Source organism: Passer montanus, unplaced genomic scaffold, assembly GCF_014805655.1.
Source record: "Passer montanus isolate IOZ18808 unplaced genomic scaffold, ASM1480565v1 scaffold140, whole genome shotgun sequence".
NCBI classification, from domain to species: domain Eukaryota; kingdom Metazoa; phylum Chordata; class Aves; order Passeriformes; family Passeridae; genus Passer; species Passer montanus.
The window spans coordinates 109,604-131,291 of record NW_024360942.1 but is presented as its reverse complement, the minus strand read 5'-3'; the positions used below and the strand labels follow the sequence as shown (position 1 = coordinate 131,291).

Here is a 21,688-nt window from a genome sequence, read left to right as displayed (position 1 = left end):
GAGGGGCTCGGCGGGGCTCCGCCGCGGGGATGGGGACCCCGCCCGCCCGCGCTGGGGATGCCCACGCGTTCCCGGGCAGCGGATCGGGGCCGGCAGCCCCCGCTGAGGGAGGCGGGCGTGTGGGAGACCGGCACATCGCGGTGGGTCACGCGTGGAGCGACCCGGGGCCCGCCGCCCCTTTGTGCGCGCCGCGCCGGGCTCACCCTTGTGCATGCCGGTGTAGCGGTCCTTGAGCACGGTGAGCTCGTAGATCTTGCCGAACTGCTCGAAGAGCGGCTTGAGGTCCTTCTCCTCCAGGTTGCGCGGGATCTGCCCCACGAAGAGCTTGATGGCATCCAGGTCCTTCATGCTGTCGGGCTGCGCCGGGGGCTCCGCGCCGCCGCTGCTGCTCATGGGGGAGGCTCGGCGCGGCGGCGGCGGGGGCGGCGCCGCCAGCGCCGCCGCCGCGGCGCCACAAAGAGCCGCGCCACAGCGCCCCCTGCCGGGCCCCGCGCCGCCGCGGCCCCTCAGGAGTGGGGGGCAGCGGGGAAGGCACCGGGGACCCCCGGGAGCAGCGGGGAAGGCACCGGGGACCCCCGGGAGCGGCACTCGGCACCGGCCGGCTGGGCCAGGAGCGTGGTGAAGGCGACAAGGCGGCAGTGACGGCCGCGATGCCCGTCCCCGCGGGCGAGGGAAGAGCTGTGTTTTTAGGGCCCAGGAGCGCGGAGGGCCCAGGGAGCAAGGAGAGCTGTGAGCACCCACGAAGGCAGAGCCGCTCCACATCCGTGTCAGAAATTAGCATTCGGCCCATTTTCTTGGTGCCTCAGCACAAGGGTCTGGAGGCGAAGAGATTATTTAAAGCAGGAAATTCTGTAACGCAGCCGTGACCCAGCAGCGAGCAGAGGGGCTGGAGGGGGCTAAGCTGGAAGGGGAAGCCATACACGGCCCCAGGTCTACAACCCCGGGCGGGTTTCTCTGTCTGCCCCTGCCTTTCTAGGGAAAATCCCTTTTCTTCCGAGCAGCTCAGCTGCCTCCTCAGTGGGGCTCGGGGGAGGCATGCGGCCCGGTCCTGTGTCAGACCGTGGCAGATGGTCAGGAGCTGGTTGTGTCTCCATGCCGAAGCAGCCATTATTGCTGAGGGGCTCAGCGCTCCCTCCCCGCCTGAGGCTCTGCCCTGCTCTCCCCCTGCTTTCTCCAGCTCGGGCAGACGCTGTGAGCCATGGAGGGGATGTCAGCGCTCCCCGGCGGCCCCGGGGCTGTGTCACCTCTGTGCCCCACCTCTGTCACGCCAGGGTGACGCCGAGGCGCGGCGCAGCCGAAGCTCCGTCGGGAGCAGCTGTGCTGCAGGGATGCAGCCCAGCCCCGCTCCGCCGCCCACAGCCACACGCTGCCTGCATCTCCTCCAGAGCATCCCCTCTGCGGCGTGCACGGCTTTTGTCGTCACACCACACATTTCAGCCTGTCACGCTGCCCCAGTGTCCCTGAGGATGAATACGGTGCTGGGGGGAGGGAGGGGGTGTTGGCTGGGCTGCTTGCGGAGCTGTGGCAGAGTCAGGTGCTCAGCTCCGCTGAGCCTGCCAGGCCTGTGCCTGTGAAAGGACCGTGGTGCAGGCACAGCCTGGCCTTGCTTCCCCTTGCGTAGTCTCTGCTGAGAGCTTTCTGCCATCCCCCTTCTCTCCTGCCCTGGATCCTGCGGAGGGAGGCAGTGAGAGGAGAGGTGACCCTACTGCACAGCACAACATAACCAGGGCAGCCACAGCTCTGTGCTCCCACTGCAGCCAAATTCAGCATTCCCCTGCCTGGTCCCCAAGTCCCATCCTTCCTCCTACCCTCTCCCCACAGTGCCCCACATGCCAGAGCCTCTAACCCTACCCAGATCTCTCAGGTGTGATTTTACCTAGGCCCCTGCACCAGGAAAAGGCAGGTTATGAAAATGAGGGGGTGTGTTACCAGGAGGAAAAGAGGGGTCTCAGTCCTACAGAGCAGAGGGAAGAATGGAGAATATTGGTTGTGTATGAGCACCTTGCGTCCAGGCTGAAGTCATGGCAAGAATGAGAGAGGCAAAGCCAGAGGTGTTGGGGATTCCTCCTCACTCTCATGCTCAGCAGAGCCACAGCTCTGTTCCCTGCTCTCTGCAGCACTGGCTGTTGTGCCCAGCTGTGTGTGGAGCTGCCAGAGCACTCACTGAGGGCCAGCAAGAGCCTGGGATTTGCATCCAGGCTTTTCATGGAAATGGACTCACAGAAGCCTGCAGCTTTCTGCAGCCTGCTCTGAACCCAGGGACGCTGCAGGTGTCTCAAGGCTGGAGAGCTGTCTTGTGTTTGATGGTGTTACCACTCCTAAAATTCACCCTAAAACCCCCCCAGAATCTCCCCACACTGGTCAAACTTTCTGATGACATATCTTGCAGAGGCTGCCAGGGTTCTGCCATCTATTTGGAAGCCACAGATGCATCAGCTGGGAAGCCTTTGGCGAGTCAAGCTGTTCCCATTTTTACCAGCTGCAAGGAGATAAGGCAAAGTTTAAAACAATAAAGCTTTATGGAAACAGCAGCAATCCTCACCTTGGACGAATCACACCTAAGCAAGTAAAGTTTTCAAGCACCTTTGCATGCTTAGCTTGCTTTTTGACATCAGCTGTTGCAACAAAAGCTGCTCTAGGCTTTTGTTACAGCCCAAGGGACCCAGTGCCTCGGGTGGAAAATGTCTGTTTAGAAGGAAAGATAAGTCCAGTCTCTTTTGGAGTCCATGAATGGACATACTAAAACCACCCTGACTGCAGTAAAGAACAACAGACATGAAAATATTGCTGGTAAATGAAAAACAGAACAGCTGTCAATCAGCACCTGGGGTTTACAGAGCCAGACAGAGAATTACATACCACAGTAACAGGATTAAGGGGAAGATAAAAGAAATCTTAGCACCAAGACAGAGAAAAAGGGAAATGAGAGGTCACCTGTGCAGAGGAAGAAACATGTTGCATCTGTCATGGAGGAGTCTACACAAGAGTGCTAGAAAGAGCACAGCAGAGCTCAGATGCACAATTCCCAGGGGTGAGGGGACAGATTCTGCCCAAACCTGAGATGCTGCTTCAAAAAAAGGTGTTAGAAGAAACCCACATTGTATACCCATAAAGTTGCTCTTTTGCAGAAATATTTGCGAGTGAAAAACACCCAAAATATTTTCCTTACGCACATCTAGACTTGCCTGGTTTCTTGTGGCATATGAGTATTTGTATTTAGATGGGGCAGCTTAAGATGAAACGTGAAGAGGTCCAGTGGCCCAGATCTGAAAAGGGCTCAAACAAATGGTGCAGGAACAGCCAGGTACATTTTGCCTTAGGAGTGCCTGCCTAGTCCTACCAGCTCCTAAAGGCAATGAGGAATGGAGAAAATACAAACTGGAGCTCTGAATTTCTACATCACCTAGGAGACACCATTTAAGGCAGAAAATCCTCACCACAGCTCAGAAAAAAAAAAAAAAAAAAAGGGGGGGAAAAAAAAAAGGTCCTTTAAAACAGTCTGCCTTTCCTTACCGATTTGTTCCCCAGGCAGAAGAGCCAAAGGACAAGGTAAGACAGTCCTGGCAGAAAATATCCAAGCAATAAGACAGTATCTCAGGGAGACAAAAGTTATTCCTCTAATGTGATTGCTTCTTGTCTGGTGTAAAAGATTCTGCAGCCAGACTGCCAGCCTAAGAGAAAAATATCCTGTGTAAAAGGATATAACTTGCCATCAGCTTTTATCCTCTCTTGTCCACCAAGACCTTGCTGTTTAGCTTTCATTGAGTATCTGTTTTACCCACCAATTCAGAACTAGGGAGTTTTAACATTTTAACTTTGCAAGAACCCAAAAATTAACTAAGTTTAGAGGCTTGTGGATTTTTTGACCCAAGTTGTCACAGTGGGTGAACTGGAAGTGACCATCACAGATTCCAGATATCTTTGTGATCAAAAGCAGCTGTTCTTTGAGGATTGATTTCAAAAGCAAAACAAAACCCAAATAAAAAAATAAAAACACACCACCTCGTGGAATAAGTTTGGGTTGTGTGCAAACAGTTTCTTCCAAAGCTTGAAAGCAAGTTGGTCAGGAAACAATGGCACAGGGCTGTCCTTTCCCAAATAATGAACTCCTCAGCTCTAAATCATGCACTATTCAATTGAGCTGAGTTCAGTTTGGACCTGCTTTTAATCAGCAAAGATATTGAGCTCTGCTGATTTGATCTGGCTTCTCCCCGTGCTCCCCAAACATTCCAGGAGCACAGAGATGGTTGTTTCTGTCACATGCTGTCATCTGGGTATCCCTTAAAAAGAAAAGGACTGAGCATTCCTAGAATCTTGGGGTCATCCCTACAGCATCTGCGTCTCACTCATCTCTTTCTTTTTGGTCAATTCTCCATCTTCCCATTACTCCCCATTACACTGGATTAAGATATTATATTAAAAATATTCTACAGGAATAAGCCCACAGCATGAGCAACTCGGCTTCAGGACACAACCTAGTTGTCCTCATGTTCTCATTACCTGAGAGAAAGAAATGTGGCATGTGAAGAAAGCAGAGAGGATTAGAGGAGAATGTGGCAGTCACCAGATCTACTCATCTCCACCCCTGCTCCCAGCAGCTACACCACTGAGCCCTTCAAATATTTTTCAGAAGTTTTATGGGGATTTCTTTTCTCCTGCTACCCCTAACCCAGCAGTGACAAATCCAGCCTCTAGAAAAGCACATTTTTCACTCAGGACTCCACCCCACATCTTCCACACATCCCTGGGCTGTTGCAGCTCCAGCAGCTCCAAAGAGCAAGGCCCTTTGTACCTCCTACTTCACCAAGGTGCTGTAAGTGTCAGATATATTTAAGAGCATGAAGCATTCAGATACTATGGAAACCAGGGCAAGAGAAAAACCAAAAATAGATGGAAGACGCAAGCTGTTGTAAGGTCTGGAAAAGCCTTGCTGAGGAAGGCTGTGCTTGCTGCAGCTGATTGCAGAGTGGGATCCATTTAGAGCTCGAGCATAAAAAATCCTCTCTCCAATCTTTCTGTAGTTTGTCATTTTTCTCTGCCACAGGGAAAGGGATATTCTTTAACTTCCCCTCTATTTAACAGGCCTCCTAATTAGCAGTTCCTTTGAATGATTCATATTCTAGTGTGCCCTTCCCATGACCTGGAGTAGACTGCTGCCTGACTGCTTCTGTAGAGCAGGAGTATTTAGGAACACACCATGAGAAAAAACCACCACAGAGCACTCTCCTAAAAAGGAAATCCAACAGCAACCTACAGAGAAGGGTGCCTAAGAGTTGTTTGTCTCTCCTTTTAATAATCCTTTTAATCTCTACAGACAAACCAGTTGCTAAAGTAGAATAATACCTTCACTGAAAAAAACCCAGAATGGCACGTGGAGGAAACAGAGAGGATGCCAGCATGAGGAGTACAAGCCATCTGACTCAAAGATGGTCAATCAAATGGAAGTCAGTATCAGCACTTCAGCACCCCTAGAAGAACTAGTCAGTGCAACCATAGAAGCACCATTTGAGAGTAAAATCTTTAATTGCCTTTCATGAGTCGCACAGGCCTGACAGGCTATTCTCTGGTACAAATTCCCAGTCTCTCAACGTGCCATGCAGAGAGAGCCAGGCCAAGCTGGAGTGGGGTGGCTGCCACAGCCCCACTCTCCATCCAGGGAAGGCAGATGCACCTTCTTCCTCTCTGCTTTCACACCACCCTTCCTGTCAGCAAAGAACTCCCTGCTGTCCAGTGACCTTCCCTTCAAAGCAGGGCACTGACATCATTATAGGTGATCTCAAAGGTCTTTCCCAGCCTAGTTAATTCTGTGATTCTGTGATAATGACACGACAGAGCCTGTGTTAAATCCAGCCCTGCAATGAGCTGCCCCTCAGCCTGTGGGGTTTTGCTCCACGTGCCAGAGGGCTGTGAGGGCACAGTGGGCACCCCAGCTCCAAAAATGCACTGTTACAAGCAGAGGAGGTAGAGGGGAGACTTGTGTAGAGAGAACATTGATGATACATTTCTAGAGCAGCTCTGCTCTCCATCACTGCAATACTCCCTCCTCTTCACTGCCTTTGTCCCAGTGTCTCTTCTGCCACCTTTGTTTTCAACCTTTCCTTTGACTTAGAAGACATTTCTTTCTTTTCTAGAAGGACACGTCACCACTTTGAACAGCCTGGTGTGACGAGCCAGGACCTCCTGGCACCTCAGCATCCTCCTGGCACCCTGACATCCCCAGCAGCAGCCTCAGGGACCCACGGACAGGCAGCCACATGTCCCTGATGCTGGCAAGGAAGTGGAGAAGGAAGCAGAGCCCTGGAATGGCCAGAACGGGGCTGCTGAGGCCATACCTGCCCTGCACCATGAGAGGGCTGTGATTTTGGGTACCCCAGCTCATGGGCACCCCAGAAATGCACTGTGGTTTTGGGTACCCCAGCTCCAGAAATGCACTGTTACAAGCAGAGGAGGTAGAGGTAGTGTAGAGAGAACAATGATGACACGTTTCCAGAGCTGGGGTACACCCTCCCAGGGTGGGACAGCAGCAGAGCCAGGCCAGGGCTGGCACTGGAGATGCTCCTGTCACCTCAGGACCTGTGGGCACTGTGTGTGTGACAGACTGGTCAGAGAGTAAGGAAAGTAGGTAAGTCTCCCCAGAATTGGCCTGCGAGACTTTAGGGAGCTGGAGATAAACAATGATAACCAATTATTAAAAACAACCTGCAGGTGTTGTTTCCCTAATATCTGTTCTCTTGTTATTCTCATAAGATTGTTTATAAATGGGTGTCTTGTGAATTAGCCAATCACAGAATCACGAGGTTGGAAGAGATTTTAAAGATCATTGAGTCCAACCCAGCCCCAACCCCTCAACTCAACCCTGGCACCCAGTGCCACATCCAGGCTTTGTTAAACACCCCCAGGGATGGGGACTGCACCACCTCCCCGGGCAGCCATTCCAGAGCTTTATCCCCCCCTTCTCTGAAAAACTTTTTCCTGATATCCAACCTGAATTTCCCTTGGCACAGCTGGAGGCTGTGTGCTCTGGTTCTGTCAGTGCTGCCTGGAGAAAGAGCCCAGCCCCAGCTGAGCACAGGCACCTTCCAGGAGCTGTGCAGAGTGACAAGGTCACCCTGAGTGTCCTTTTCTCCAGGCTGAGCACCCCCAGCTCCCTCAGCCGTTCCTCAAATGCATTCTGAGGATACCTGATTTTCAATCAGGTGAAATGCATTGATTAAATGACCAATCAGATCCACCTGTATCAATCAGTGTATAAAAGAAGTGGTTCCAGGTAAAGATGTGCTTATGCAACTCAGCCTTCTGATGACTCTGTCATTTCTTATTAAACACTGACAAAGGGCTGCCTGTGTCACCACCCTGTGTCACTGTGGGGACACTGCTCAGCCCCACACGCTGCTGGTTCTGGAAGGGTTTCTTTCCCAAGGAGAAGCCCTCAGGGTTCTGGTGCTGAACTCAGCACCAGGGTGAGCACACCCAGCTCTCCCCTTCTGCCACTCCACACCTCTGACCATGACTCTGACAAAGTCATGCTCAGGGAACAGATCTCTTGCAATGCTTGTAATTGGAATAAATAGTTTAGTGTTCAAATAGGCATTGGGTAAGGACAGAGGCACAACAATCTCCATGAGCACGCAGTGCTGGCTGCTGAGGTAACCAGTTTTTCACAGTACCAAAGCTGTTTTGCATAGAATCTTTAATTGCTTCACATGAGCACAAACCTTCGGAATAAACAGGAATTTGCTCACCTCAAGGTGCTGGAATCATGCTCGGAGTGTGTAAATGTTTTCTGTTACTATTTTACACTTTGACTAGACTGGATGAAGCTTTTAAATACATAGATTTTTCTCCCATTTTGTAGAGGTGTCTATTCTTCTAAATAATGCAAGGAGATTCCATTTTTGTGAGCAAATAGTTCTCTGACAAATCTATCCATCAAACCTATTCACTTGGTTTATTTTCCAAGGGAAAAAGGGACAAACAAATAAAAAAAACCCAAAGTTAAAATACTTAAATATTATTACATTTACAGTCCTAAAATATGTAAATCAACTGCATTGAATTTTCTATTAGCTTTTAAATATTCACCTCAATATACATTTGTTCTTCAGGGCACACAAGAGATAAATAATTGAGTTAACGTTGCTAGATAAATCAAATCATTTTCCTGAGCTGCAAATATTCCAGATTATAACCTTGGAGTTGCTATGCAGTAACTACAAATAGAAACTAAACAGATTAAAGTGAGCAAGCAGGAGTCCACAGTCAAGTACCCAGAGGCCCAATTTTCTGAGACATCCAGGAGCAGCCCCAGCATTTCAGATTGGTGAGTCAAGACCAAATGAAATGTGAAACCCAGCTTAAACATGGGGTGCAGGAGCAGCCTGGGATTTGGGCTTGGGCCATGAACAATGTAAGAGCGTGAGATTTAAAACAAACAAAACACCCTCAAAACGAAGCCCCACAGCAATTTTGGGTATAGCTGTGGTTTTGAGTGTCAGAATAGATTGTGGTGACTTTCAGCCACAGATAGTGGGAGACCTAATTCCATTCTGCCTTCAGGATTTTCTCTGCACTGAGTAGAGGAGTGGAGTTCATATTGCACAGCATTACTTCTCTCCCAACAATAAACCAACCCCTCTCATTTGGGAGATGAACTACAATAATCCAAATTACTCCCAAACAATTCCCAATAGTGCCCATGTAGGTGGAAGTGGGCAGAAGGAATTAACAGTTTCAGTTCAACCCTGCTGGAAAACCAGTTCTTTGTGAGCTGCAGACTCTGACAGCACCAGGACAACAGGTGAAGTCAGATAAATAGCAAAGAAAATGGATTTCTGGCTAGAAGTATCAACTGCCAGCCACTTGTGTGGATGTGGATATAATGCCTTCCATGCTCTCCCCTACAGGCCAGGCAAACTCCTCAGAAAAAGAGGACAGGTAAAAATAAGGGCAATAAGAATCAGCTACACAGCTCTTCTGCAACATTGTGGAGAACTTTTATTTTATTATTGGATTGCTGCCTTTGTGTTGGTGACTGAATTGATCAGTTATGCTGCAGTGCAGATCAGCTCCAGGGGCTCTTTGCAAGCTTCTCTGTTGACTTACCTAAGGAAACAACAATGTGGGAACTAAGTTCAATCCCAGGATGGGCACTCTGCTCCAGCTATGAGGAAGTTGGGATTTAAATTCAATCCCAGGATGGGCACTCTGCTTCAGCTATGAGGAAGTTGGGATTTAAATTCAATCCCAGGATGGGCACTCTGCTCCAGCTATGAGGAAGCTGGGATTTGACTATCTCAGATTTGAGCATTTATGTTTCAGTGCACGTGCACTTTGATCAAAAGCAAAATCTCTTTTATCTGTTGTAAAAACTACTTTTTATGGCAGCCAGGGAGAGAGACACAAAAGGATTACAGGACAAACTGCCATTGTGTGGGAGAGAGCAATGCGCCATCCCAACTGCCCCTCAGGTTTATGAACTCTCCTCATTAATCTTACCCATCTTTATTTTAGGTTGTTTCCACTGGCTTCTGGCACTGCGTCAGGAGTGTTAACAGTTCACTGCTGAGACCACACAGAGCTAAGGTGTTTCTTTGTGCTACAGCCTCTGCAAACACACTGAGTGGAAGTTTTTGATTCTGAACTTTGAGCTGCCCATCTGGAAGACTGAAGGCTGACAGTCTCCACAGCAAGGAACAAGCTCCAGGTCTGTTCTGTTCACTTTTGCCCACTATTGCCAAATTTTACACACATCAACTCAAGCTGCAGCAGCACTGCTGATACTATTTTCCTATTTTTCTCAGCAAAGTAATGGAGTTAATCATTAAGACTGGTGAAATAATCTGCTAGACTGGAGGGAACACCACCTCCTGTGGTGGAACACACCACAAATGGATGCTGCAGCTGGAGGACTCAAACTACTCCCAGATATTCAGAGCCTACAGAGTTCTTCAGAGAGCCACTGTACCATGCATGTTCTAACCCAGCCAGCCCAGGGCATGCAGCTCCCCAGGGCACAGCAGATGCAGTCTCTATGGGCAGAGCATAAAAACCAGTGGAAAACAATCAAGGCTTGCCTTTCAGCCACTCCAGCAACTTCTGAAGTCATTATAAATTCATTTGGCAGAGGAGTGCCATGAGCACTTCACGCATGCAGAGAGACACATTTCAAATGAGCACTCAGAGGATGAGGAAAAGGCAGATTCCCAGTGTGGCTGATAGTTCTGGAGTGCTTGGCACCATGCTGGCACCATGGTGAGCCACTGACACCAGCAGGCTTTCCTGGAAAAGACAAGACCCCTTAAAGAACAAATTGCTACATATTTAAAGTAGCAGAAAGACAAATCGTGGGGTAAGGGTACTCCAGGAAGGATATTACAGTAAAATAAACAAAGGAGGATGGAAATCAGTGCTTTGGTGCCCATCCAAAGGACACTGACTGGCCACAACCACCCCTTTTCTAACAAGCATGTGCAGACAGGAATCCACAGCTGGAATTTTCCTTGCATTCAAAGGAAAAAAGGTCCACCTCAATTCAAAAATAGCTTTTCAGCCTCTGTAAGATATGCTGCTTTAATTACAAGTAGTAGCTTAATTTTTTTTTTAAGCGTCACTGTGGCATGTGAAGAGAGCTCATGTACACAGAAGAGCTTACAGAAAAGGACTCAAAACTTGCTGGGTGGCAGGACAATGCTCAGGGTTATCTCCTAGACCTACAACTAGCCTAGGGCTTGTAGTATTTCAATAAATTTTCCATGTCTGAGCTGCTCTTCCCTTGTTACAAACAGAACCAGCTTGTGTAAGTACATGGGACAGCACAGAACATGATCCTGCAGCAGCTGGAGTAGGGAACACCCCTCAAAAATCAAGCAAGAGTTTAGCACAGAGTGGTGGCAGCTGTGAACTGTTCAAGGACCAAAAACCTCCAGAGAAATCAAGTACACAGCAAAAATGCATCCTGCAAGAGAGACAGGACAGAACCTGTCCCTGGCAGAACCCTCATGCCAGAAACCCATCCTAATCTTTCCTCATCCTGGTAATAACTCAAGATCACTCCCAGTGCACCTCCTAAAAGGGGGTGAGTTTGAACAAACTGCAAGAAGGTGCTTGCTGCAGACACTGCTTGCTCAGCACAACTCCCTGAAGCCAGGCAGTGAACTCAAGGAAGAGGTGCCATAAGGAAACAAGCTAATTGCATTCTCTTTAATTTGCATGTGCACTTTTTGGTTTTTTTTCTTTTAAACAACTGCTCCAAGTCCTTGTTTGCTGGGCAGAGATACCATGTCAGGCTGTAGTTTCAGTTTCCAGGCTGGCTGTGTGACAGTGTCCATGAAGGTGCTGGACTTTGGGTGACACTCAGAGAAGCTGCCCAAAATCAGACTGCAGGAATTGCTGAAATCTCTCAGCCTCTCCCTCACCCAAATGCAAAGGAAAACCAGACATGGTGCAAGTCAGGGGAAGAAGGTGAAGAAAAGCACTTCAAAGGTGCACAAGAGTTAAAATTTCATTTTCTTTATGCCTTCCTCCCCTCTGTACAGTAGCAAAGAGGAGACAAAGGAAAAGGAACAGCAGGGTTCAGTGGAAGGCAGAGGTTCCCAATGGGCTCACCGATGGCTCAGTGCTGCTGGGTGGGGGGACTTGGTGCTTCACTGCTGCTTGGTTTTAAGGGATAATCTCTGTATCATCTTGTAAAGGAGACCAAAGTGCTGGAAACAGAAGGGAAAAAAAGTAACCATGGCAGTTCTAAACACACAGCTTAGCAGAAGGCTTAAAACAATACCAGTGTGCAAATGCAGAGCCTTGTTTGCATCAACCACTCATCCTGGAGATGGAGTGGGACTTGATGGATGAGGAATTATGACAAGGAAGCCAAGTTATGCAGAAAATGATGGCTTACAGAAGTGTTTGTGCAGGTCTGTATCACCTCATTGTGAAGATGTGTTAAAGATTTTTTTAGTTTTCATTTTTAATGCAATTCTGTTCCTTCTGAAGGTGAGGAGAAAGCTTCAGATTCCAACATATGCAGGTTCCTGGTCTCTATAGAAACACTGCTGCCAGCAGTTTCAGGAAGGTAAAAATGAACCAGGCAAACAGAGATTCCCAGCAATTCACAATTCTTTAACTGGATCTTCTCTTTCACCATTTCCCCAGTGACTTAGAAATTCACTTAATTCCTCTTTTGATTTTGCTGGGGTTGATTGTATTTTGATTTGACATTTGACAGATGTAACACGATCCAGGCTTCAAATAATTTCAAATTCAAATAACAGAACTAATGAAGATTGCTAATAGAAATCAAAGTATGTTTTTTCCCTTTGTTTATATTCTTACACATTTTAAATGCCTGTCGTTTCCCTAAACAAATAATAAGACACAAATAACACAAAGTGATCAAAACTGAGAGTGACCTAAAAAGCTTCCCTTTTATTCATGTCTTTCATGAATCCAGGCAGGAACAAGGCCTTGCTCACACTGTCTTGGTTAACACTGACAGAAAAACATTAAATTTGGCTGGCCAAGGCATGGAGTATCACATTTGCAGAGGTATGGACACAGGATGTATTTCTGGTTTCACTGAAAAAGAAAATGCATCTTCAGAATTCTGAAGATGCATTTCTAAGCTGCATCCCAAGTTCAAATATTTCCTAATAGTACAAGCTACAAACCTTAAGTTAAAATTCTAAATTAAAATTCTAAGCTGCATCCCAAGTTTAAATATTTCCTAATAGCACAAGCTACAAACCTTTAAATTACCAAGGTAACTAAAATTTGTTGTAAAGTTTTAGTTTGAAGCCAAAATAGGTTAGCAATGAGTTATGCATGTCCTTGAGCACAAGAAACAGCTCTAAAAACCAGAATGGCAAGAAACTGCCTACAGCACAGGTAAGTGGCATTATTGTTCCAGCTTTAGTGCTGACACTGTGTGAACTCCTGAGCCTAACTTGTTTTATAAGGAAAATAATTCATCTGTGTCTCTTACCTGCACTGCAACATAGGCAACACCAAGGTAGGCTGCAATACAGACAGCCAGGAGCAGGTCAAAGATTGCTGGCTTGACCCTGGAATAAGGAAAAGTGCACATGAAATTGCTACAGCAGTTCCTGCCAGGGGGTGAGACAACAGCCCAGCATGCCCAAGGGAGTTCCATACCTGTAGGCATTCATCACCTGCTTCAGCTGGTCATAGAAAACAAACTCAGGGTCCCTGTGCAAAGGAGAAATTTTTCAGATTCTGCTGCATTTCTTGACCCTGCAGTCAGGACAGCCCGGAGCTGTTCCCAAGTTCACCCACCCAGGCAAGCATGACCACCCCCCCCACTGGTTTTGAGCTGGTTTTAGTAATCAGGACTTTCTTTTCCTACAATCAGGAGCCCAAGGACACAATTCAGAACTCATGCTGGTGTTCAGCTGTCTCCAAAGAGGCTGAACATGAAAGATTCCTCCCTCTGTTCACTAAAACAGCTTCAGCCCGAGCAGGTTCAACAGGATGGAAGCTGCTTTTTTGTAATTAACCAAAAATTAGCCCTCTCCTGCTCTCAGAGTGGGAAGAGTGGAACCAAAACAGATTAAAAACAAGCTTTTCAGACAGAGGGAGCTGCTGGGCCTTGTGCCTGTGCTGTGAAGAATCACGAGCAGCTTTCTCTGTGAGAACACCAAGCATGAACCAAAACTGACAGGAGAGCACAGAAGAACAAAGCTGCATGTCAAGAACCCAGGAAAGCTGCAGCTCAGAGACAATTCTGTCCAGGAGGAAGCCAGTTTGCATGCTCTGGCTGGTTCTTTCATGTCTTTTCTTACCGTTTGTCTGCCTTCACGTGGTGCTGCTTGACATCCTTCAGGTAACGTCCCATATAATATTCTAAGGTGTTGAGGAAGGTGCTGTCCTTATCAATCAGCTGGGCAGCCCTGGGCTGACTGCTCAGCCAGTCCATCACTGACTCCAGTTGCTCCTGCTGGATTTCCTGCAGAAAAATACCACCAAAGAAAGGGAGTCAAACACACATCAGATCTCTCTCTCAGACTCTAGGTTCCACAGGTTACAAAAAATAATGTACTGTGCTTACCATCTGATCTGTGAAGATCTGCATATCTGCAGGTGCTCCCTGCAAGAGAAAATGGAATAAGAAACCAACCCAGGTTATTTTTGAGCTTGGCTGGGCAGGACAAGTCTGGCCAGCACTGCATGGTGGGTACCTCTTACCTTTTCTGTTAGATTGTAGATGACCCTTGTCAAAGCCTCAGCAATGATCTGAGTATTCCTGGTCAGTGCTTTAGTGTCTATTCGTGCCCTAAAACAAAAAAGGGGATCATGGACTTGCAATGACATCAACTTCCTCCAGAAAAAACCATTTTCACTGAGCCTGAAACCAGAGCCCAACTCCCACCATCTGTCACCTGTGCCCTGACCATCAGAGCAGCACAAGCAGTTGTGAGGGCAGTTCCTGGGCTGGATTTGGGCATCAGGGCCCCTCACCTGCTGTCCATGATGCTGCTGCGCAGGCTGTCCCGGTGGCTCTCCAGGTGCGAGATGGTGAACGCCGGCAAGCGCCGGATGGCGAAGCGCTCGTGCTCCCACGCCAGCATGTCCTCTGCCAGGTTGATCTTCTTGTGCACCATAGAGAACTTCACCTCTGGGAACTGGCTGGCAACAACCTGAGGACAAGGGGAGGCCATTCAGGGGTGCTGCCTGCTGCAGAGTCCCACCCTGCACTGCCCTGTCTGCCTGCACCCATTTCTGTGTGCTCCAGAATGTGAGGTGCAGTTATTGACATTATTAAAGCTGGATTTTCAGGTCAAAAAGAGCTGTTTTAATGTCTGTACAGGGTAACATTTGCAGGTCTAGTCTGCTTCACTTGGGACTGTGGCATGAGGATTTGTCTGCACTTCAAATCAAGTGATTCTAAACAATACAAGAATTATTTCAATAGCACACTCTTTCACATCTTCCTTCCTCTCATGGAGAGCTGTATAGTAAGTCAAGTTCCCATGAACCTAAAAAGCTTTTCCTTACCGTCTCCAGTTCTCTCAGAAATGCATGCTGCAAGGTGCCCTCCTTGGGAGGCTTGGAGACATGAAGATGAAGGCTATTGCCTCTGCCCAGAGTGTCAAGGCAGAGAACAAATGCTACATTGTCCTGCAGAAGGCTGGAATCTGGAACAGAAAAAATCAAAAAATTATTGCTACGTCTTATGCTGGGATTTCCACCCCTAAAAAAGCAAGACTCACACAAGAAGATTCTCACAGGAGAGCTGATAATTAATTATAGACTTTTAACACAACCAGCCCCTTACTCACCAGTGTGGTCCAAATTATCCTCCAGCCACCGCTTAGTTCCTTGATAATTAAACTTGCCACCTCCAGATGCAAAGAACAGCAAGTTATACCTGCCCAAAAAAGAACCAGAAAAGGGTTAGCATGCTGCTCTCCAAGAATTCCTGCACTCAGCCTTGGAGGTGTGGTGAAATCACAACCACTTGCACTGACATCCAAGGCAAACTGTCCATTAACACTTCCCACATGGCACATACTCAGGTAATGGCGGGACAAATGAAAAGTGGGGAGCTCCCAGTGCTTGAGGATGGAATCTGCTTCCCACATCATCCCTCCACGTGTCAGCTACACACATCTAACCCCAAACAGAGCAGTTCCTCACCCAGCATGGGTCCTTCTGTAGGTGTAGAGCCGAGAGAACAGCCTGGCCAGTTCCAGCAGCACTGAGATTCCACTGCCATTGGAGTCAGCCCCATGGGACAGCCACTGCAGGATGGGGTGGGACAGACACAGGGTGACAAACTACACTGACAATCAGCTACCAGAACAGCACAGCACTGTGCTCCACTTGTAACTGCCCCACAGCCTTAATGCCAAGACTCATGGGCAGAGGGAAAAGGAACAGAGAGCTGCAGGAAAAGAATACTCACTGGAGCCACTCCAAAGGAATCATAGTGGGCAACTATCACAACAGTGGGCAGGTCTTCTCCACCCAGCCCTGTCAGCCTTCCCTGAAGAGGAAAGAGAGCAGTGTCATTCCCCATCACCTCTTGTGTGCCTGTACAAGGACAGCCTGACTTCTACATTCCTGCTGAATCTGCTGTGGCCTCAGTTGTGAGGACTTCAGATACTGAGACTCCCTGACTTGCCCTGTCAGACCAAATGTCTGATAAAATCCCAATAAAAGAAGTCACCTCATCAATGTTGCCAGTTTGAATCCATCCACAACTCACCTCCACACTGGGGATGAGCCAGTCATTGATAGCTTTGCTTTGAGCCCCACTGGTCACCATCTGGAAGCCGTTGGCAGTTGCTGTGTGCAGCAGAACTGAAACAAAAACACCAAAAAAACCCCCACATTGTACACCTGGGGAAGTTTCATGCCTTCCTTTCCCCCTGTAACTGAACTTTGAGAGACCAGCTTTAAACCATTTAAGCCCTCTCACTTGTCACTGGTGTTTATGCAATGACACAGAATCTTGGTGCTTTTTCATACTGTCCTAAAACCCCAGTATTTTGGCTGGTCAAAAGCTTTTCCCCAGCAGAACTAAAATTAGTCATAAGCAGCAGGTCAATAAGTCACTCATATTATTTACATGGAAGCATCAAACTGACTTGTGGTCAGACAAAAAGCTTCAGCTTCTACCAACACACCATCACCACTTAACATTTTCAATGTTGATTTAACCTAGTTTTGATTTCTACCTTACTTGAAACAGTGTGAAGCTGAGAACTTCCTGCAACTGTATGTCCAAATATAGTCAAGTAATGCTTTCTTATACTGTGCTTTTCTTCCACTGAATCTCTAAACACTTTGACAAAGACAGAATAAACACCAAGGTGACAGAACACTGGTTCATGGTGCAGATGACACAGCAGACTCCTCCCAGAGGTGGGAACAGGCCTGTCTTCCTCAGAACTTGTTTCTCCTTGCTAGAACTCACCTTCTGCAGCTGAGGCAGAGCCCTGTGATGCAGAAGCAGCCCGTGTTTGTTCATAGATAGACAGCAGCTCCTCATCTTCCACTGCAAAGTAGACTGGCACAATGGTTTCCATAGCAAGCATTTCTGGCTCTATCTCCATGAATTGCTGAAGATTTAAGCGAGACACAAACTTAGCATCTGCTGAACACGAGAGGTGTCAAGGAAAAAAATCAACAACCAAAGCACAGAGGGAAGTTTTAAAATTAGAATAGGATTTGTTGTGCGTTACAACAGAATCTTCCAGCCCCGCAGCAACCAAGCTTTCCTCCGATGCACCTCCCACGGGAAGGGAAAGAAAACTTTCTTGTTTACCCTCACGACATCCTGGGGGACAGAGGAGATGGATCGTGGCAGGATGATCACCACAGCCCCGGCTGACTGGCGCAGAGCCTTCTGGTACTGCTCGTAGGAGAAGTCCACCAGCCTCATCATGACGCAGCGGCGGCTCAGCACGTCCGCTTCCACCGTGCGCGCCTCCGTGTTCAGCACGGCGCTCCTGGTGCCTGCCAGCAGGGAAAGCAGGAGGGCTGCTCAGCCACTGCACCCCAGCCCCTTGCTCAGCCTGCCTCCTGCTCACAACGCTCCTGGGGACAGTCTGATGGGCAGCAGAGAGGGCAGAAGCTGCAGAAAGCTGAGTTCGCCTTCTTGTCCTCATCCAAGAGGGAGCAGAGGCCTGTGGGGTTTCCTTTGCAGCCACATCTTGCCAGACCCCTTGTTCCACACCCCCCAGGCTCACCTTGCAGTCTAAATCCTGCCAGACCCCTTGTTCCACACCTCACAGCCTCACCTTCCATTCTAAATCCTGCCAGATCCCTTGTTCCACACCCCACAGCCTCACCATGCAGTCTACACCCTTCCAGACCCACCTTGTTCCACACCCCACAGCATCACCTTCCATTTCTACACCCTGCCAGGTCCCTTGTTCCATGCTCCACAGCATCTCCTTCCATTTCTACACCCTGCCAGACCCCTTGTTCCATGCCCCACAGCCTCACCTTCCATTTCTACACCCTGCCAGACCCCTTGTTCCACACCCCACAGCCTCACCTTGCAGTCTTCTTCCCCAACACAACACACAGATTACCTGTCTGCTCACCTGCACCTAATAACCAACACAGCTGGACACAGCCTGGCCTCTCCAGAGCCTCCCCCAGCTGGAGGATCAAGCTGCAGAAGCCCCTGATGAAGGACACCAGGCTGCCCCATGTCACCCTGAGGACACCAGGCTGCCCCATGTCACCTCACCCCAAGGACACCAGGCTGCCCCATGTCACCCCGAGGACACCAGGCTGCCCCATGTCACCCTGAGGACACCAGGCTGCCCCATGTCACCCCAAGGGCTGCTCTCACTCAGCCCCAAGGAAGGTTCTGGAGCTGGCAGAGTGACAGAGGAGCAGGCTGCTCCTGAGGGCTCACCCTCTCCTGCTCTCAGTTCCAGCAGATCAAATCCCCCCCGTGGAAATGCAATCCCCTGGGAGCACAGCAGGCTTGCCAGAAGCTCCTGCATTCCCCAAGGGAGGCCAAAAGGACATCTTGTGCAAATGGAGAGGGTCAAATCCACCTCACAATTTATAATTCAATTTATTCTTCTGTAACTCTGGCACCTCCACTGGAGAGCTCACCATTCTGGGTCCCCACACAGGGACAGACAAGGTGCTCCAGCCTCTGTCAAACAGGAGCATTGCTAAGAACTGGATTTAAACCTGGCTTAGCTTAACTGTGATATTACTTTGGTCTTGTCAAAGGTCACAGAAACACCTAAACAAGAAAAATCTGCATTTCCCCTGCACACTATTAGTGAGGGCCACACGCCCAGAAACAGAGGCCAGGAACAATGGGAATTCTCCTCACAGACCTCTGAAACTAAACAAACACTAACACTCTGCTCCAACCAGAGAAAAACAATTCAAAATGAGGATAATCCCTCCACCACTCCCAAAGGAATGATGTGTAAACACAGCAATGTGTGCACCTGAAGTTCTGCTCTCTCTGACATCCCAGACACAACAGTATTTTCCTGACAGGCTGATTTTCTGTAGCTTCTCTACAGAGAACTGGTTAGGAATCACTCATTTAAAAACTAAAGAATTCTCATTCTATCAATATTAGAGGAAGTCCAAGCTTGTTCTTAAATTGCTGTATGAGTGAAGCTGACAAAAATCTCTTCCCTCTGCAGGAAGAGGCTGAGCAGCAACCTGTTATTTGGTATTTTTGGAAAAATAGACAAGGATCTGGAACTACAAATCAGCTCAGTTGGTCAGAGCATGGTGCTAATAACACTGTGGTTATGGCTGTGGGTTATTCCCTTTGAGAGTTGGACTCTGTGCTTCTTGTGGGTCCCTTCCAACTCAGACTGCTCTGAAATGCAGCTTTTATCCTGAAGGACATCTCAGAGCACACAGGGAACAGGAACAGCAGCTACCCAAAGGGAGCAGGAAGGAGCAAAGGAAACACACAGCCCACCGAGCTCAAAGGCTCCAGGAGAAGAAACAGCAGAAAAAGTTAACTGGGAGCATCTGAAAAAAACAACACCTGGCTTTTCAAGAGGTCACAAAAGTGTGAGCTGAATCACATCCCTGCTAAGCCTGTCAACAAACAGCTCCCAGCACCTGAGGAGAGAGAGAAAGTCCTACCCCATGCAGCAAGAGAGCCTTCAAGATGTGGACACCTTCTGAGAAACTGTGATGGAAGAACCAGAAAGAATTTCATTTATTTAGAAGCCAGCAGAAGCATGAAGTGTTTAAGGAGCACACAGGCACAGCTGCATTTCATATCTTACATATTTGAACTTATTAAGATCTGGAAGAATGAGAGATGGTGTCTCATGGACAGCACAAATTAAAAGTGAGGCTGTTCATTGTTAACTCTATAAGGAAGAGTCACCCACAGACAGAACACATGCCCTGGCCTGGAATAAAATCACTACAGAAGACCCAGAAACAACCTTTGATTGTGGGCTTGTGGGCACACAGGGGAGGGGCTGAGGGCTGCAGCACCTCAAGGACTTGCAGAACAGGGTGTGTCTCTGCCCCAAAGAAAGGTGTTGCACAATCAGCAGGCTGCAAGTGAGAGAACAGAGGAAGGAAAGGTCAGTTCTAACACAGGGGAAGGACGGGCTAAGAAATGGAGCCACTGGAGCAACACAGAGCTGAGGATGAAGAGGATGAAGAGCAAAGAGTGTCGATAAAGGAGTCAAAGGCAGAAGGACAAGGCTGAGCTCTCAGCCGAGGGATGCAGCTGCACCCCAGAACCCGGAGCCCCCAGCCCACACCCAGGGCTCCCTGGCTACCTCTAGGTCACCGCGATGGAGCTCCCAGCCCGTCTCCCGCCCGTGCTGAGCCTGGGCAGTGGAACCCGGCCGGACGGGGCCCTCCCCCGGCTGGGCCCGGCCAGAGCCCCCCGAGCCTCCCCCAGGCCGGGCCGCGGGAGCCTGTGCCGCTCCCCGGGCTCGGGGCTCCCTCCCCACGGCCGCAGCCCCGCGCCCGGCCGGGCCGCGCGGTTCCTCACCGTAGGGCTGCCCGCCCAGCTCGTACTGCTGCATGCGGTACACCGTGAACTCGTGCGCCGCCTCGGCGGCGGGCGGCGGCCCCAGCAGCAGGAGCACGGCGGGCACGAAGAGCAGGACGCTGAGCGGGAGGCACGAGGCCTTGAGCACCGACTCCAGCACCTCGCCCGCCTCCTCCAGCATCGCCGCGGCCCCGGCCCGCACTGCGGCCTGCTCCGCACGCACGGCGCGCCCCGCGCGGCACGCCGGGACCCGTAGTTCGCGCGCCGCCGCGAGGGGCGCTGGGAGTTGTAGTCGCGGCGGACCGCGCTGGCCGCGGTACCGCCCCGCCTCGGCCTGCAGGGGGCGCGCTCCGCGCGGAGCTCCGGGCGCCCCCCGGCGGATGGGATGGGATCCATGGGATCCGTGGGATCCATGGGATGGGATCCACGGGATGGGATCCGTGGGATCCGTGGGATCCATGGGATGGGATGGGATCCATAGGCTGGGATGGGATGGGATTAATGGGATGGGATGGGATGAGATGGGATGGGATCAATGGGATCCATAGGAGGGGATGGGATCCACAGGATGGGATGGGATCCATGGGATGGGATTTGTGGGATGGGATGGGATCCATGGGATGGGATTTGTGGGATGGGATGGGATCCATGGGATGGAATGGGATCCATGGGATGGGATCAATGGGTTGGGATGGGATGGGATCCGTGGTATGGGATGGGATCTATGGGATGGGATAGGACAGGATTCGTGGGATGGGATGGGACAGGATGGGATGAACAGGATGGAATGAATAGGATAGGATAGGACCGGACAGGATGGAATGAACAGGATGGAGCAGGATGGGATAAAAGGGACAGGACGGGACAGGATGGGATGAACAGGATGGAGTGGGATGGGATAAAAGGGACAGGACAGGACAGGATGGGATAAATGGGACAGGACAGGATGGGATGGAATGAACAGGACCAGGCAGGAGGCTCCTGCTGCCCCCTGAGCAGGGCAATCCCCCTGTCCCAAGAACAGGAGGGCAGCCACAGCTGTCCCCAGACTACAAAAACATCCCCCAGGCAGTACCTGGCCTCCAGAGGAAAAAATATCGAAGGAAATCAACCCAAGGCTTTCTGATCACCTTGATTTATTGTAAAACAAATGGGTTGCACACTCAGCTCTTGCAGAGGGGCTGGGCCAGCAGGATTTGTGTGAGTCCCCAG

The 21,688-nt window shown here is 49.6% G+C and overlaps 2 protein-coding genes across 8 annotated transcripts in view; both read right to left on the bottom strand.

Annotated features, from left to right (window-relative positions):
- CELF5 (CUGBP Elav-like family member 5) overlaps window positions 1–11,622 on the bottom strand; it is a 48,062-nt gene extending 36,440 nt beyond the window's left edge. For 4 of the 5 annotated variants that reach the window (XM_039700338.1, XM_039700340.1, XM_039700339.1 and 1 more), the window contains exon 1: window positions 204–432. In XM_039700338.1, coding sequence (XP_039556272.1) covers window positions 204–393 — 190 coding nt within the window. In that variant the 5' untranslated portion in view covers window positions 394–432. Of the gene's footprint in view, window positions 1–203; window positions 433–11,604 lie in introns of those variants that run through there. The other variant, XM_039700343.1, reaches the window with a different exon arrangement.
- Window positions 7,674–20,718, bottom strand: NCLN (nicalin). Of its 3 annotated transcripts, none has more exons than XM_039700336.1 (16): window positions 20,477–20,718; window positions 17,282–17,472; window positions 16,931–17,075; window positions 16,220–16,314; window positions 15,917–15,997; window positions 15,649–15,752; window positions 15,291–15,379; window positions 15,007–15,146; window positions 14,470–14,648; window positions 14,197–14,284; window positions 14,060–14,098; window positions 13,794–13,957; window positions 13,147–13,200; window positions 12,977–13,055; window positions 11,605–11,702; window positions 7,674–10,278 (listed from the first exon to the last, which is right to left on the bottom strand). In XM_039700336.1, the coding sequence occupies exons 1-15, from the start codon at window positions 20,655–20,657 to the stop codon at window positions 11,643–11,645; spliced, it is 1,689 nt and encodes a 562-aa protein (XP_039556270.1). In that variant the 5' UTR covers window positions 20,658–20,718; the 3' UTR covers window positions 7,674–10,278; window positions 11,605–11,642. The 3 variants fall into 3 exon arrangements, with proteins under 3 accessions (XP_039556270.1, XP_039556271.1, XP_039556269.1); XM_039700337.1 differs by having other exon boundaries at window positions 7,674–9,102; XM_039700335.1 differs by having other exon boundaries at window positions 7,676–11,702.
- Between the last annotated feature and the right edge of the window lie 970 nt (window positions 20,719–21,688).

Excerpts from the sequence above, each read along its gene's own strand:
- NCLN (XM_039700336.1), bottom strand. The coding sequence starts at position 20,657 with ATGCTGGAGGAGGCGGGCGAGGTGCTGGAGTCGGTGCTCAAGGCCTCG. Across the intron at positions 15,753-15,916 it reads ATTCCTTTGGAGTGGCTCCA|TGGCTGTCCCATGGGGCTGA; the intron begins GTGAGTATTCTT and ends CCCATCCTGCAG. Across the intron at positions 14,099-14,196 it reads TCTACAATCTAACAGAAAAG|GGAGCACCTGCAGATATGCA; the intron begins GTAAGAGGTACC and ends TTTCTCTTGCAG.